This window comes from Anticarsia gemmatalis, chromosome 13 (genome assembly GCF_050436995.1).
Source record: "Anticarsia gemmatalis isolate Benzon Research Colony breed Stoneville strain chromosome 13, ilAntGemm2 primary, whole genome shotgun sequence".
Lineage (NCBI taxonomy): Eukaryota > Metazoa > Arthropoda > Insecta > Lepidoptera > Erebidae > Anticarsia > Anticarsia gemmatalis.
The window spans coordinates 2491372-2507846 of record NC_134757.1 but is presented as its reverse complement, the minus strand read 5'-3'; the positions used below and the strand labels follow the sequence as shown (position 1 = coordinate 2507846).

General features: G+C 35.7%; 1 protein-coding gene across 1 annotated transcript in view; it reads right to left on the bottom strand.

The window, feature by feature from the left end:
• Positions 1–16475, bottom strand: part of LOC142977491 (uncharacterized) — a 77962-nt gene that overhangs the window by 44318 nt on the left and 17169 nt on the right. The window contains exons 2-4 of the mRNA XM_076121392.1: positions 14213–14409; positions 12966–13063; positions 7898–8032 (exon numbers count right to left, since the gene is read on the bottom strand). Coding sequence (XP_075977507.1) covers positions 7898–8032; positions 12966–13063; positions 14213–14409 — 430 coding nt within the window. The remainder of the gene's footprint in view (positions 1–7897; positions 8033–12965; positions 13064–14212; positions 14410–16475) is intronic.

Below are 16475 nucleotides of genomic sequence, written 5' to 3'. Positions count from 1 at the left end.
AATCTTGGGGGATCAACGTGCCCGCGGTCTATCTAGAAGACTGATACAATCAAGAAGAAATAAATGGAACGATAAATACACCATCACATCTGTCGTTAAACCGAACGCGACTAGTGCACAAATTTTAAACAGCTGTAATGAAGATTTCATCAAACAACTTACCCCTAGTGACATTATAGTTCTAGTAATAGGATCCAACGACAGAAACCCCTATATTTTTATGTCGGAATTGTGTAACACCTTATGTAAACTACGCTCTCAAACTGTGTATGTAACAAATGTCCAAAATAACCCATATTTGAACACAAATATGTTTAATACCAATTTAGAACTAATCGTCCAAAATTATAAAAATTGTAAACTCCTAAAAATACACAATCTACCCAAACAGTATTATAATGCTCGATACAGTCGACACTCTACAGTAAACTACCAACATAACACATTTATCTCGACTCTGTGCCAACAATTAAACACCGAAATTGATTATAAGGTTTATTATAACAAATTCATTTCTATTAATAATAAAAGTCGAAAACATAACAATAAATTAGACTCATTCAACAAAAGTAACACATTTAAAATCACGCAACCACCCATCATCCAAACAAAAATAACACAATATTTTAAAAAGGAATATAAAACAAACATTAATAAAGAACGAGTTTTTTTTCGCTCCTCAACTTAAGCAAGAGAAAATTACGTTAATTCACCAAAACATTGCTGGAGTATTGAATAAAACGGAAATAATCGAATCAGCTATAAATGACTTGCAAAAAGACCTTAGATCCATTGAAATTTTATGTTTTACAGAAACGTTTCTAAAACGTGGTTCTGAACTAAACCTTAGAATAAATGATTATAGATTGGTATCTTCCTTTTCTCGGCCTAACCAACGCCGCGGCGGCTCCTGCATACTGTTAAAAAATAATCTCGAATACAAAGACGTTCATATAGCCATCCAGCCAATCCCTCTTCAATTTGAATATTGCGCTATAGAATTAATTAAATATAACCTCATAGTAGTATGCATATATAGAACACCTACAGCAAATGCGGCAATATTCCTAAATAATTTCGAAATTCTAGCTAATAACTTAAGTAAAAAGAAAAATAAGAAAATAATTATGTGTGGGGATTGGAACATAGACATGCTTAAAACCAATAAATTCTCTAGTGACTTAAAAAGTATACTTAATAATAACAATTTAATAAGCCACATAGAACTGCCGACACGGATGAATTCGTGCTTGGATTTAGTAGTTAGTAATTTGAATGATACCAAAGCTTCACTTCATTATTTAGCTCTGTCAGACCATGAATCGGCACAATCACTGACATTTAACATAGAAGCTAGACAAAATTACAAACAAAAATCTAGCTATTGGTTTAAATATATAAGGGATCTAAGCACAGAAAACATTGATAAGTTTAAATATTGTATGTCAGAACTATCTTTTAATGAAATTTATAGTTGTACCAATACAAATGAAGCATTTAATTCTCTACACGATACAATAACATTATTTTATAAGCTTTGTTTTCCAGTCATTAGGATAAAAAATTCCCACAAACAAGTTAAAAATAGGTACTTAACAAAAGGTATTAAAAAATGCTGTATAAAAAAGACAACCTTATATCTTAAGTACCACTTATATAGACATAATAAAAAAAATAATAAAACTATTTACAACAACTACACAAGAATTTTAAGAAAATGTATTTACAAATCACAACAGATAAATAGTTTAAGATATATTAATAACTCCAAGAACGCATGTAAAGCATCATGGCAGTTAATTAAAGAAAATATAAATAATTCAACAGCCATTTCTGAAATAGAATGTATTAAAAGTGATAATAAATTATACGATAATCCTAACGAAATATGTGAGTTATTTAATAATTATTATATATCCTTAACTAATAATGAAACACAAAATACTAGTACTATTAGCTCATTTATTTCTCCAAACCCTAAAAGTATATTTCTGACCCCAGTAGATGATATTGAAGTACATAAAATAATTAAGCATCTAAAAAATACAAACTCAACAGGTTATGATGAATTAAACACCAAAATATTAAAAATATGTGCTCTGAATTTAGTGCCTCCCCTTACTTACATAATAAATTTGTCTTTATCCGAAGGTGTATTTCCAAATAGGTTAAAAATGTCAATAGTAAAACCGCTTTACAAAAAAGGAGCAAAAACGGATATGAGTAATTACCGTCCCGTAACGTTAATCCCAATTTTATCAAAGGTGTTTGAAAAGGTAATGTACATAAGAATGGAAGATTTCCTAACTTCCTGTGATATTCTTAAAAAAGAACAGTTCGGTTTTAGGAAAAATAGCTCGACTTCTCTAGCATGCTTTCAGCTAGTCAAGCAAATTACGGAGGGATTAAATGAGAAGTCTAAAATTGGTTGTGTATTTCTGGACATGACCAAGGCATTCGACTTTGTCTGTCATAAATTACTGTTATCCAAGCTATCTTCTTACGGTATACGGGGTATCGCAAATGATTGGGTAAAAAATTATTTAGAAGTTAGACAACAATGTGTTGAAGTAACTAGAACTAATAACTTTCAACAAACCAACTCAAGATCTGACTATAAAGTAAATAAATTTGGCACCCCACAAGGTAGTATATTAGCTCCGCTTCTTTTTCTTATATACATAAATGACCTTCCCGATGCAATAAATCAAAATTGTATATTATTTGCTGACGATACAACCCTAATAATAAAAAGTAACAACAAAGAAAATCTAGAAACTGAAATGAATAACGCTATAAGTACTGCTATAAAATGGCTAGAACAGAATAATTTAAAAATAAACATAACAAAAACTAATGCAATACAATTTCAAACACATAACTCACTTACATTAGATTTAGACATCCATCACAATAATGATCAGCTCCCTATCACTAATAATTGTGTATTTCTAGGTATAACTATAGACCAATACTGCAGTTGGAAGCCACATATAGAGAAAATTGTCAACAAAATAGATCGGTTTATTTATGTATTAAATAGAATAAGACAAACAGTTAACCAAGAGGCCGCAATGTCTGCCTACCATGCCTATGTATCCTCTATCCTAAGATACGGAATAATAATTTGGGGTAACTCCGTAGATATAGATAGAGCTTTTAAAGTCCAAAAAAAATGTATACGAGCTATATGTAATTTAACCTTTTTAGATAGTTGTAAACCGCACTTTATAAATCTGAAAATACTTCCACTGCCTTCTCTATATATATATGAAATATGTATATTTGTAAAAAATCATCATTATTTATTCGAAAGTTTTGGAGATAAAAATAATAGTAGATCTAGGCATAAGGATAGATTATGCTTACCACAAATAAGATTAGAATTATATAGAAGAAACGTTTATTGTATGTGTATTCGAATATTTAATAAGTTACCACAGAGTTTAATAGAGCTACCGTTTCTGATGTTTAAAAAACGTCTATTTAAATTGTTATTATGTAAATGTTATTATAGTGTTAAGGACTTTTTAGAGGATAAGATAGAAATATTATAAACAAGTACTTAGTTATAAAATTTGTTAATATTTGCACGCCACATGTGGCAGAATATGCGCTCTTTCATTTGTATTATCATCTGTAAACACCATATTTGAGCAAATAAATTATTTGATTTGATTTGATTTGATTTGAATAGCACAATGTACTGCAAAGTGAATTCATATTATAAATAATACTCTGCGGTGAACAGAGTATTATGCTAATTTAGTAAATGATTTTATCTACATTAATTATTTTTAAATTTTTTTAACGACTGAAAAGTGTGGCTTTGACTTTCTTGCTCGCTAGCTCTTTTCAACATTTGGACTAAATAAATAAAAGATTTGATATAATAATTACATCTTGACATGAATTTCATCACGGTTTAACTGACGGGGAATACCGAAGGGGACTTCCCTACAATAGTTAACTGGCCATCTGTAACGCGTAGCTTTTTATGATACTGTTTATTTTATGCCAATTTCTACCTTATTGCCCACATGTATGGCGCAACACTTTGTGATTGTTGCCAAGCTGTGATATCTAATGTAAGATTTACTTGTCACAAGGTCTCGAGTTCGATTCCTGTATCGGGTGAGGTGATATTAGTATTTTATAATTTATTAGAACTCAATCGTAGCTTAGAGTTTAGTTACTCTTATATTCAAATAGTAGGCAGGTTCATGTGAGTTAACAACAGCTAGTTAATTCATATAAACCGGTTTACCCGATGGTTTTATTCGTATTTAAAGTGATTACTCTTGTATTGCGATATATAGGTTAAAGTATAACTGTATATATCCTGCAGACAGACAAACAGATTTTGCTTTACCAATTTGTGTTCTATTACTGCTCTTAAATCCCCCCTCATAGATTATTTTGTAAATATATTAAATGTACATACGCCACTTTTATTGTTTCTTTACGTAGCGTCATGTATAGATTTGTAGCCCTACTATCCTCCCATTACCAAAGTGAACCAAGCTTCAGAGAACTTTCTTGTTTTAATTGCGAACAAAACTTTTTTTTAAGCTTTTATAATCCCTTTGCAAAATATCTGGTGTCAATAAAAAGTTTCCTGCCAGCAATAACCCTTGTATATCGGCATCGTATTTTATAATCTGCTTGATCTTTGAAAATGATAGCCGAGACCTACAATTTAACGTGCCTTCCAAAACATGGAGAAACTCGGTAAGTGTAGCTTCACCCGAGGGATCCATCCATTCTATAGCGCGATTCCCTACATTTGGAACCATCGAGCATCCAGAGTTTGACATTTAAAATTTACTGCCAAAATAGTTTTTACGAGGTCCGCTAGAGGCGCTAAACCAATTGTCATAGAACATTTTCTTCAGTAGTCGATAGAGCGAATCGCACTATCGACTACCTAGCCACGGTAATTTTCTATTTTAAAGTAAAGCAATAGAATTATCAATAACATGTCAGGTTGTTGAAGCAACAGAGATTACACCTCTCAATATGATTCAATTGTTGTTATTTTTTTAACGATTTCTTCAATGAATTGCCTATAAAACCTTAACGATCATTTTATGAATAAAGTACGCACATTTATAGGTGATTAAATGTTCTGATATTTCTCTTATTGTTGTATTTATATGGACTAAGGAATGAGTTTTCATGAGCGTGTCATTGGCAACAATAATCTTATATGCATATAAATACCGGCCAAGTGCGAGTCGGACTCCAGCCCAATCGGACGGATTGGGCAGAAATTTGGCATGCATACAGATGTTATGACGTAGGCATAGAAAAGATTTGTTAAATTCTACCCCCGAGGAAATAAAATAGGGGATGAAAATTCTGTCCCAGTCCACAAACCACGCGGACGAAGTCGCGGGCAAAAGCTAGTTGGGAAACACATGCTGATGATGAATTATTTCGTCGGAGTGACATCATCTATTTCGTCAATATTGTACAGTTAAGTCTAATAGACATGAGACATATTTGTGGTCAACACAGGAAAAAGGACCTGCAGTAGGTACAGTAGGTACCTACAGTCCTAAACGATTTTTTTTCTTTTTAATGTGGTTTGCGGTAACCATTGCGTTTCAATGCTTGGCCTACTCAACCAATTATTCACTCAATTTTCAATTTATACTACCTACCTTGCTCTAACGGTGAAGGAAAACGTCATCATGAAACCTTGCATGCCTAAAATTTGTTAAATACGTTTATTGAGGGCATGCAGAATCTTGTAAAGGCCTCTCCCTTGAATTTCCAGTCCCCTCTGTCTATTGTTGCGTCCGGCCACCCATCCAGTAATGCATCCAGGTCATAAGGGTCATCATCCAGGTCTTGAAAGAATTAGGCCAAATATAAGTAAAATATCCATCATAGTAGTCGGATTATTTGGATAGATATAATATTTTCAATTTCCATACAAAATGTCAAAAGCAATTAGGAATTGTCAGTCAACTCCTTTCACAAGTAATTAATTACTAAACAAAACAAGCTCATACATTAAATATTACTTAGTTATATAGGAAATGATAACCTTTATATAAAAAGAACTTCATGGGATTTTAACGAGCGTCAAACATCATTAATGTGTGTAGGAGTGCCAGTGGTTAAATCCATTATGGTATATTACACCATTAGGACACCATGAACAAGGGGTGCAACATGCATGCTTTTTGCAAAATTAATGATGTGTTTGCTAGATTAAAGACCTGACAAGTGAGGCAAATATTCCAAGAACTAGTATATTATGTAGGTAAGTTTATTCATCATACAGACTTGTAGTCCTAACGTATGTAATGAGTATGACCGTGTGAAGAGTACGAATACCATCCGGGACTAATATTTGTGTGATAGCACGGGTATCTGTTGTTAATTTATCTATCTGATATACAAAATTTCCATGTCACAATGTTAGTTACCGTACTCTTCCGAAACGGCTTGACCGATTCTCATTAAATATTGTGAGTATATTCAGTGGGTCTGAGAATTAGCGAACAACCATTTTTCATACCCCTAAGTGACACTATTTTTTTATTTATATGGCAAAATAACGTTTGTAGGATCAGCTAGTATACGTATAATATTATAATGCAACGGGTCTTAAACGCCATTGAAAATTATAATATTATGTATACAAAATCGTTATTTAAGTATGTATTTAGGAGTATATAATGTATGTTTATCAGTTATTTGGTTACCATAGTGCAACCTCTGCTTATTTTGAAATCAAATGACCGTGTGCAAGTTGTCCACGCACACAATTTGTTTTCAGAGCCGAAGTTTTTTAGTTTATACCTACCAGATAAAAAGCAGATATCAAAGTTAAAACCAGTATCGTATAACACGAGATAGTTGCTGTAGTTATTAGCGAAGTAATACAACTTGTCACAAGTATTGTTGATCGATCGTCGCCGGTTCCCGGCTGAGTTTCACTTGAAGTATAATTACGTGTTTACATTCTGGATAAATATAACTTTATGAATTATGGATGAGTTTAAGGTTAGCCTACTTTACTTTAAAGGTTAAGTTTTTTATTAGTTTTATTCACTAAAACTTGGACTTAATCAATCGATTTAATATATCCATTTCTAAAATCGTCTTGTTATAAAATCTTTGTACTCACTTTAAGGTAATTATGTAAAAAATATCAATTCATATCTATAAAATTATAAAAAACATGACATATACTTTATGACCATTTAGTAATTGATCGATAATATCCGCTTTGGTAAACATTCTACCATTTTCGGTAAATATGAGACTCCTAAGAATAAAAACAGAATATCAGCAAAAAATATTTCACTAGATACTTTGAATCTTTCCAAACTTATCCTTTAGCTTCTTTTTTACATAAACCTTATACTTTACAAGGATAATGAGTTCAACGAACTTGTGCCACAATGGATTAGAATCAAACTCATTGGCTGAACATTCTAACAAAATTTATTAGTAATAAAGAGACTCTCGGTCCCACTATTGTAACAATAAATCGACTCACTGCAGGTGAAACTAAACGATTTCTATTACTTTCCGATACGAAGTAACAAAGATTAATAGTTCACTTTTAATTTTATTAGTGTTTAATGAACTGAATAGAGCTTCAACTCGTGGCAAATGGTACAGATAAGTTTTATTTAACAGCTATTTAGCTGCATTTAAGATAAACATAGCGTTCTCCACTCCTCCTACACATAAACCGTAAATGTGCTAAATTTCATACTTCTGCGTCCCCACGTTTATTGTAAACAGGGTTCCTAGTTTTTGCTTCACGTATTTGTATATAGATTTTAGGTATGTAGTTTATAGAAATTTAAAATTGGTCCATTTTTTACTACAACTAACTAACACAGATTTTAATACATTAAGGTTTCCTTACCTTAGTTCTTCAAGTTCAGATTTAAAAGCCTCTTCATCGACTGGTTTCGTTTTGTTCTTGAACACCAATAGCGGCAGTGAGCCCATCTGATCGATAGCTCTGTTGGTGCCCGCGAAACGCTGCGATAAATTTGACCTGGACAACAAAAGCTTAATTTCACTAACATTGATTTGATTGTTTTGATATTATTTAAAGGACAACTCCCGTGTTAAGAATTGCACATGTGACGCGAGGACTTTTAAAAATATACAAATAACAGGCAAAAAATACAACCAGACCCGAAATAATTATTTGCTGATAGCACAAAATTTTATGATTGTCCCGTGTGGGAATCGATCCCACTACATGCAGCGTGCATGTAGCGGCATGGCAACCTAAACCACTGCACCACGGAGGCAGTCATAATAGTATATATTTATATTAATCTTAATATACGAATGTAACTCTGTCTATCTATCTGTCTGTTTGCCTGCTACGCGTTCACGTTTAAAATACTGAACCGATTTAAAATTTGATAGAGCTAACCTTGAGAAAGAACGAAAGCTACTACTTTTTTGAATTTGGAAATTCATTTTCAACTATATTTATATTTCTTGCATAATTCATGTTATTTCATGTAGACATATTATTATGAGAGCATCAAATTATACAACAGGACGACATCAGGCTAGCGAAGCCGCACGGATCAACTAGTAAGTTAATAATAATGTTACTCCACAATTATATTACGAAAATCCTGTAAAAATTGTCCCTCTGCACGTCGCCAAGCGGAAGTGAGGGCACACGTGGTGGTTTAGTGGGTAATGGTCGCCGTTACGGCGGGAGAGTCCTAGCTACATAACCCGGCAGACCACCCAGGACGTAGTAAGTTGTATGCATAAAAAAATCCCCACGTTAAAAAAAGTGTGAATAAATAAATAAAACTATATCACAGTACAAGCTAAACACGAACATTTTACACGTGTTTGAACTCAGCATTTCCACGTCTCTTCATAAATATAGAGACAAACCAAGGCTCCCTATCTCGACTACACAACATTAGGTCGGAAGTGAAACAATGGTCGTTCGACGCAACGCTACCTTTGTCTGAAACCTCTCAATAGGTCCAAGATAGTAGCCGGCTCTTATACCATGTATATATAGCTATCCTACTTCCAACTAACATTATAAATGCGAAAGTTTGTGAGAATGTATGTAATTTATGTATGTATGTTTGCCAATCTTTCACGCAAATACTACTGAACCGATTACGATGAAATTTGGTATATAGGTAGCTGAAGACTCCGAATAACAAATGGGCTACGTTATATCCCAGAGTTCCCGAGGGATCGGGATTTGCATGGGAAGGGCTTCCACGCGGACAAAGTCGCGGGCGGCCCCTGGTACAAACATAAACGATCGATCAGTCGGTACACGATCTGTGGGTTAAGCAACTTTTGGCGGGGTCATTCCATAGGGTGGTAGGATGAGTGTTTTTGAGCTGCGTCTCCGTGCTTCAGAAGGCACGTAAGTCGGTCCTGGCGGTTCCTACTAAGATAACAGTCGTTAACCCACATCAAAGGCCTTCGGGCGGCTTGAACGACTTTGACACTAGGTTGATCAATAACCATACGATAGAAAGAAAGTCGAAAGTTGGAAGCTTAAAATGTGCTTTGGCTTGATCCTTAAACTCTTCATCGTTCGAGGACCTTTCATAAGCTCTTTACTAAGTTTTTGGACTATACAGGATAGATGAAAAGAAACGTAACTGCATTCAGTCTTTGATCACATTATACAATTTTATACCTTATTTATTTACCTGTTGTTGCATTATAATATTACACGAATGACACGAATCGTTGTAAGAAATGGACGGATTTCGTTGAAAATTCATAGATATAAATTATAATTCCAATAATAAGTTATTATTTATCAAGAGTCACGGAGCATCGACCTTTTGTTTCTGAATTTAGTATACTAAAATAGGGATAATGTGCTTTACTTCCAAATACAGTATTGTTTTTCCGTGGAGAAGGTATAAGGGCTGAGTAATACATGTTTACAAGTAATTTAAACCTATAATAAAACAGTAATAGTGGCGTTTTTGTACATTTAGTATATTTACAAAATAATAATCAATGAGTGGGCTTAGAAATAGTAAAAGAACACAAATCAACAAATAAAATGTCTGTTTGTTCGCGTTTATCTCCGGGACTACTGAACGGATTTTAATGAAACTTTTTATTCGTTGCAAAGCTACAATTTAATTTGAAAACAACCGGCCAAGTCGGACTCGCGCGCAAAGGATTTCGTACCAAAAAATGCGAAAAAACACGTTTTTTTCAGGGTCCCATTGACATATTATATTTTTTTAAATTTTAAATATTTGTTGTTACAGCGGCAACGGAAATACATCATTTGTGAAAATGTCAGTTTTCTAGCTATCACGGTTTATAGATAGCCTGGAGATAGATTGACAGACAGCGGAGGCTTAGTAATAGGGTCCCGTTTACGGTTCCCTAAAAACGGGAAGTCTATCACGCTTACGAAGTTGCTGGCGTCCGCTAGTAAGTAATAAAGGATCGCAAATTATTCATTGCGGCGGTATTTATCCTTCGTGTGTTCTGTTTTATTGTGAAATTGTGATGTAATTTCTATATTTGTCATCAATTTCATCTGTTATAACGTCATGTGTTTACATGTTGGTGACAAATCGGCTCTATAATGTAGTTTATTATTGACAATGTCAGAGCAACTATAGTCTCTAGTCAGTACTTTCCTACTACTATTGTTTATAGAAAGCCAGATGTTGACAAATCTTATACCTACTCGTAATGCAACACCCGCGCAAAAAATGTTCTTGTGTCGCGGGGACTTTTAAACAAACAACGGACACAAAGTACAACCAGACCCGAAAAAATAATTTGTGGATCACACAAATAAAATGTTCCGTGTGGGAATCGAACCCGCGACCGACACCGTCCCGACGCAGTGCTACCGGCGTGGCGACTTAAACCACTGCGCCACGGAGGCAGTTTTTCGAATGCTCTTTCTCGCCCGATTGTTGTTTCATGTGCGATAGAGTGAATATAAAGGTGGCTATTATGTCTAAACTACCCACACACCTTTACTAATAGATGAATACATTATAATTCTAAGAATACTAACACAGTGATCCGGTGACACGAATTAAATAACAATGCTCTGCCTCTGTGGACTACGCAGTGGTGTATGTTCAATTCTCGTGTCGGGCAAAGTGTATTTCAATTGCCATAAAAATATACTTGCTTACACGCACTTGGCGTCCAAAGTATTTGAATAGTCCTCTAAAAAAATATGCGAAACGTATGTGCATATTATACATATCTGCCCACATCTTAAGGTATTACAAGCGTGATGTTCAAGTATTTTACACAAAAAGCATATTTTCGTTTAAATACCGAGTCTATTTATCAGTCATAAGCCTCAAAGCTATTGGGAATAAACAAATGTAGCGGGGACTTTAATCATCGAAATATATCAGGATCAAAGAGAGTTATATCTAAATGGCTGACTGTTTTCACTCATACAGTAATTTAACATAGATTTAAATGATATCCGTCTTTTATGTTAGCAATTACAACCGATATCTACGAATACCACGGGGATTTATGTGTTAATTACAATACAATAATACAAAAGTTCTTTGGCCACATATCTCGCAACGAAGGCTCTATCGAACAGCTAGTAGTGCAAGGCCAAGTGGAGGGGAAGAGATCCAGAGGAAGATCACCTACCCGATGGACGGATCTCATTAAATCAGAGACCCAAACTTCTTTGGTCGCATGCTCGCGTAATGCTGCTCACCGATCTAAGTGGAGAAAGATCGCAAAAGAGGCGGTGCGAACCAAGACCGACAACCCACACTCCATGGCCCTGACATCAACCACAACCACGACCACTCTGTCAAGAGTGTACGACTAAGAAGACTAAGAAGAATACAAAAAAGACAACTCTCGCACTAAGAATTGCGCTTGTGTCGCGGGGACTACAAACGTACAAACAACGGACACAAAGTACAACCAAACCGCACAGTGGATCGCACATATAATTGTTCTATGTGGGAATCGAGCCCATGACTTCTCAATGAAACCTCGATGCAATGGCAGCGGCGTGGCGACCTAAACCATATTAACAACCAGGGCCAGAACAGGCACTCGTGTTTTTCACACAAATATTTGTCTCGGGTGGGATTCGAACTCACCACACGCGGCGCTACGGTTATTGCGACCAGGAGACCATTCACCAAGGGTTCCCAACCTTTTCTTAGTCAGGGACCACTTTTATATTATTCTTGTTAGCAGGGATCACTATGTAACTATTTTAAAAATAAAATGTAGTATTCGTCCTGAAAATTTAACATTTTTAAATCATTCGCGGACCATATTTTGACTTCCGCGGACCACTGGTTGGGAACCATTGTTTAAAATCCATGCAAACAGAGCCACGCCCTTCAGTCCTTAACATACGCATAGATATTTCGTTCAGATTTTTACTCAAAGGAAAATAAAAGTGTGCTATTATTAGCGAAATGTTCTCATAAACCTTTACGACAATAGCTTTTATGTGTTCACTTTATTGTACGTATTGATATAACGAATACGTACTTTCGTCCTTCGTAGGTCGTTGACCTTAATTTTGGGAGAGAAGTATCTGGAAAATTATATTCAATTAATTGGTTTGTCCTCTCTACACTAAAATGTGGTATTAAATCAATCCATATAAAATGACTTGTCCTGACTGACTGATTGACTGACTGATAATCAACGCACAGCCCAAACCATAGAAGTTGGAAACATACAATTTGATCAAGGGATGCCTTTCATGATAGTACCCCTAGTTTTAAAATCTCTCGGGTATGTAAATCTTTCAATTTTGAAAAGATATTTACCTACATAAATAAAAATAAATCACCGAAATGTAATGATGATAACTTTTGAACAACAAAAAGTTTGTATGTAAATATAACTTGAAAAAACAACAACACAGGTTTTGAATAGAAGTCCAAATAAAAAAAAAAAGGTTCTTGTATTGATTGATGTTTGCTTACCTCAACGTGCTTCCATTAGTAAAGATGAAGAAGGCCACTTCGGACCTTTCTTGCTGCAGCCTGGTCACCAGTTTACCAAGCTCTGTAGCCCTGCTGACCTATACAGAAAAACAATATTAGTTACGGACTAATTTTCCATTAATAAATGCTTAAAACAAAAGAAAAATAATGCTGTACCGCGATTCTCTACCACTATCGACAACCAGCTAGCTATCGAGAAAATTTGAATGACGGTTCAGCGCCTCTAGCGGGCGTCGTAGAATCTATTTTTGCAGTACGTTATAAATGTCAAACTCTCGATACTCAAAAGTACCGACTGTACAGAATCGTTACAGATGAAAATGAGTAATGACGTTGACGTTGAAAACACTTGTCTTTAGTTGTCAGAAAAATATTACCGCAAGAATATTACATACTCAATATATTTTTGAAAAGGCATTCGTTCTGTGAATATTAATAATTGTGTGTGAATTATTAATTACTTATTCAAGTAAACGGACCGTCTCTTTGAAATTCAGATGAACACCCAAAGCACAAGTTGTTTTATTCGTCTGTACATTTCGACATTCCAAAATAAATAAATATCTACTCATTCAGACTAATACGACGCCACGTGCGAGTTATGAAAATAACAAAGATAAAAGACAAACTCTTTCAAATCCTATCAAAACACATCAACAGCACGCCAATCGATAAAGCAATTTTGCATAAATCGTGAAAACACGCAAAACTTTCCAATGAAGCTATGAACAAATATTTTTCTTTGCGTGGAATTTAAAAAATGTAATTTATTTACCGTCACATCTGATAAATACAGTCTCGGTGACGGCCATCGTCGTTAGCTCATGAAAATGTATGAGCCACTCTCATACACTAACAACTCTTTACCTACTATATGAATATAATCGTTTGTTTGTTTACTGCTTCTCAGAATATATATTTTTATTTGGTTTACTGAATATAAATTTTCCTTTTCTGTGGACTGTTAAATTGATGATTATTGAAGAATATCAAGGAATGCGCTCGTCCTTACTGGACATGCTAAACTGGTAAAATCTGATAATCCTGTGTCAATTTGAGCTGTCACACGAAGCTATTAATCGGTCTTACTTGCCCCACTTCAAAAATGTGTTTGTGCAAATCCATACCTTTAAAATAATATAAAATATTGACAATTTAACTAAAAAAAATATACCATTTAGTTACCAGATCCAAAAACTGTGTTTCAGAAATGAACTGAAGCTCACCTGTTCTTCAACATCAGCAACATCCCTGCCATTAGTGATGGAGCTCTTGAGGGAGAGCGTGGTCTGCACGATGAGGGCCAGGATCGGGATGAACGGCAGCAGCAGCAGCCGCCACAGCTGACACCGGCGGCTCTTGCACCAGCGGCGGATCTTCGGCGCACAGCTTGGCTTCTCTTCCACTTTCACGTTTGGGGACGCTGGAAGAAAAAAAGATTATTAAAAGCGGCTCATTTATATCAATATTCCGGCAACTCATATACGGTCCTTTAATTTCAGACAACGAAGCTTCCGCTGTGGTAATCAGATACATACATTGTCATGAAATCACGTCTTTTTCCCATAGGGGTAGAGCAGAGAACGCGACTAGGTACGATCCTTACAAACTTCCCTTGCCTCATTCACATCCATACATCTTGAGATACAGGACCGCCGGTTACGAGTACTACGCACTCGACCTTCTTGTAAGACATCGCTGATATCCATTTTTTATGATTTATGTTTTGTGCATAATTGTATAGTTAAGGGTTGTTAAAATATTTTTCTTTAACAATTATAAATATCTTCCATAAAAATAAAAAATACAAAATTCTCTGGTCTCTTTATACTCCTATGGGGAGTGATTATATGTAGCTACATATGTATGATTGTATTTAAAAAAAATGTCCATAAATATCTATAGCAACAAGTCTGTGTGGTATAAAGTAAAAGGTTATAGTCCCTACTATACTCAACAGTGAACACAATTTGCTCCTAATATCAAAATTGTTAAAAAGGATTCTCTTCGCCTCCTTGGGTCTCCCATCTTTGACGATGCTTTAAATTTTTTCATAGACGAAAAAATGCAAAATTTTTGTAAAGTTTCGGACCGCCTGGAAAAAATTAACATTCATTCGGCCTTTACAATTATCCGGTACTGTCTTTTTGTCCCTAAATTTACCCACGTAATTAGATCTACACATTTTTGGAAACATTTAACACTTTTAGGAAAAATAGACAAAATTATTGAAAATACAGTCAGCAAAATTTTAAATTTAGCCATGAACGACCGAGTGTGGCTTCAGGTGAGCTTACCCGTTCACCTGGGCGGCCTCGGCGTTCGCAAAATTACTGATGTGAGTTTACCAGCTTTTTTGGCCTCAGTCCACAGCACTGAAGTTTTAACCAGGAAGATTCTAGAACCCTTAAAACTGGTTAATTCCGAGGTGCTTTGTAAGACTGACGCCTTAAATGCCTGGAAAATGGCTTGTCCAAATGTAGATGCTCCCACTAACCCTTCCTGCCAAAGACAGTGGGACGTGCCGCTCTGCGCCAAGGTAAGGCAGTCCCTTCTGGACAGCACTTCCACTGCCGCAGAGCGCGCGCGCCTTCTGGCTGTGGGTGAGTGGGAATCGGGTTTATGGCTGCAGGCTCTCCCGTCGTCCAATGTAGGGACTATGTTGGACGACGCCACCTTCCGACTTGCTGCCTGCCTCCGTGTAGGGGCACCTTGTGTATCTCCGCACCGCTGTCATTGCGGTGTACTAGTCGACAACCTCGGACATCACGGCCTCTCCTGTAGTAGGAGCGCCGGCCGCATTTCACGTCATTGCAGCTTAAATGACATAATTCGTCGTGCTCTTGTCACCGCCGGCGTGCCAGCTGTTCTTGAACCTAATGGGCTGGCACGTGACGATGGCAAGAGACCTGATGGTATGTCGTTGCTACCTTGGAAGATGGGTAGGCCTTTGGTATGGGACGCAACTTGCGTCGATACCCTTGCGCCATCACATCTTCCTAGCACGTCGATTTGCTCCGGCGCTGCTGCTGCAGCTGCAGAGTCCCTCAAACGGCGCAAATATGCAAATCTTATTGGTGATTGCATATTTGAGCCGTTCGGAGTTGAGACGATGGGGTCGTGGGGTCCGAGTGCAAAAAAAAATTTCTTTGATATCTCTCGCCGAATAATCAGCACGACACGTGACCAGAGGGCTGGCCTTTACTTAGGGCAAAAAATAAGCATTGCCATTCAACGTGGCAATGCTGCCAGCCTTCTGGGCACGTTACCCGGGGACGGCGATGCGGAGATATTTTATGATGCCTTATTTTAATTTTAATTTTGTTTATGTTTAGTTCCTTTATTATTATTATTTTTTTTTTCGTTTGTACATATAAAATTATGATTTAATGTATTAATTTAATGTTTAGTTCTAGTTAATTATCTATAACATCTAAGAATAATCATAGGTCGAATATACCTAGACGGACAGGGAATCTTATTTGCCTA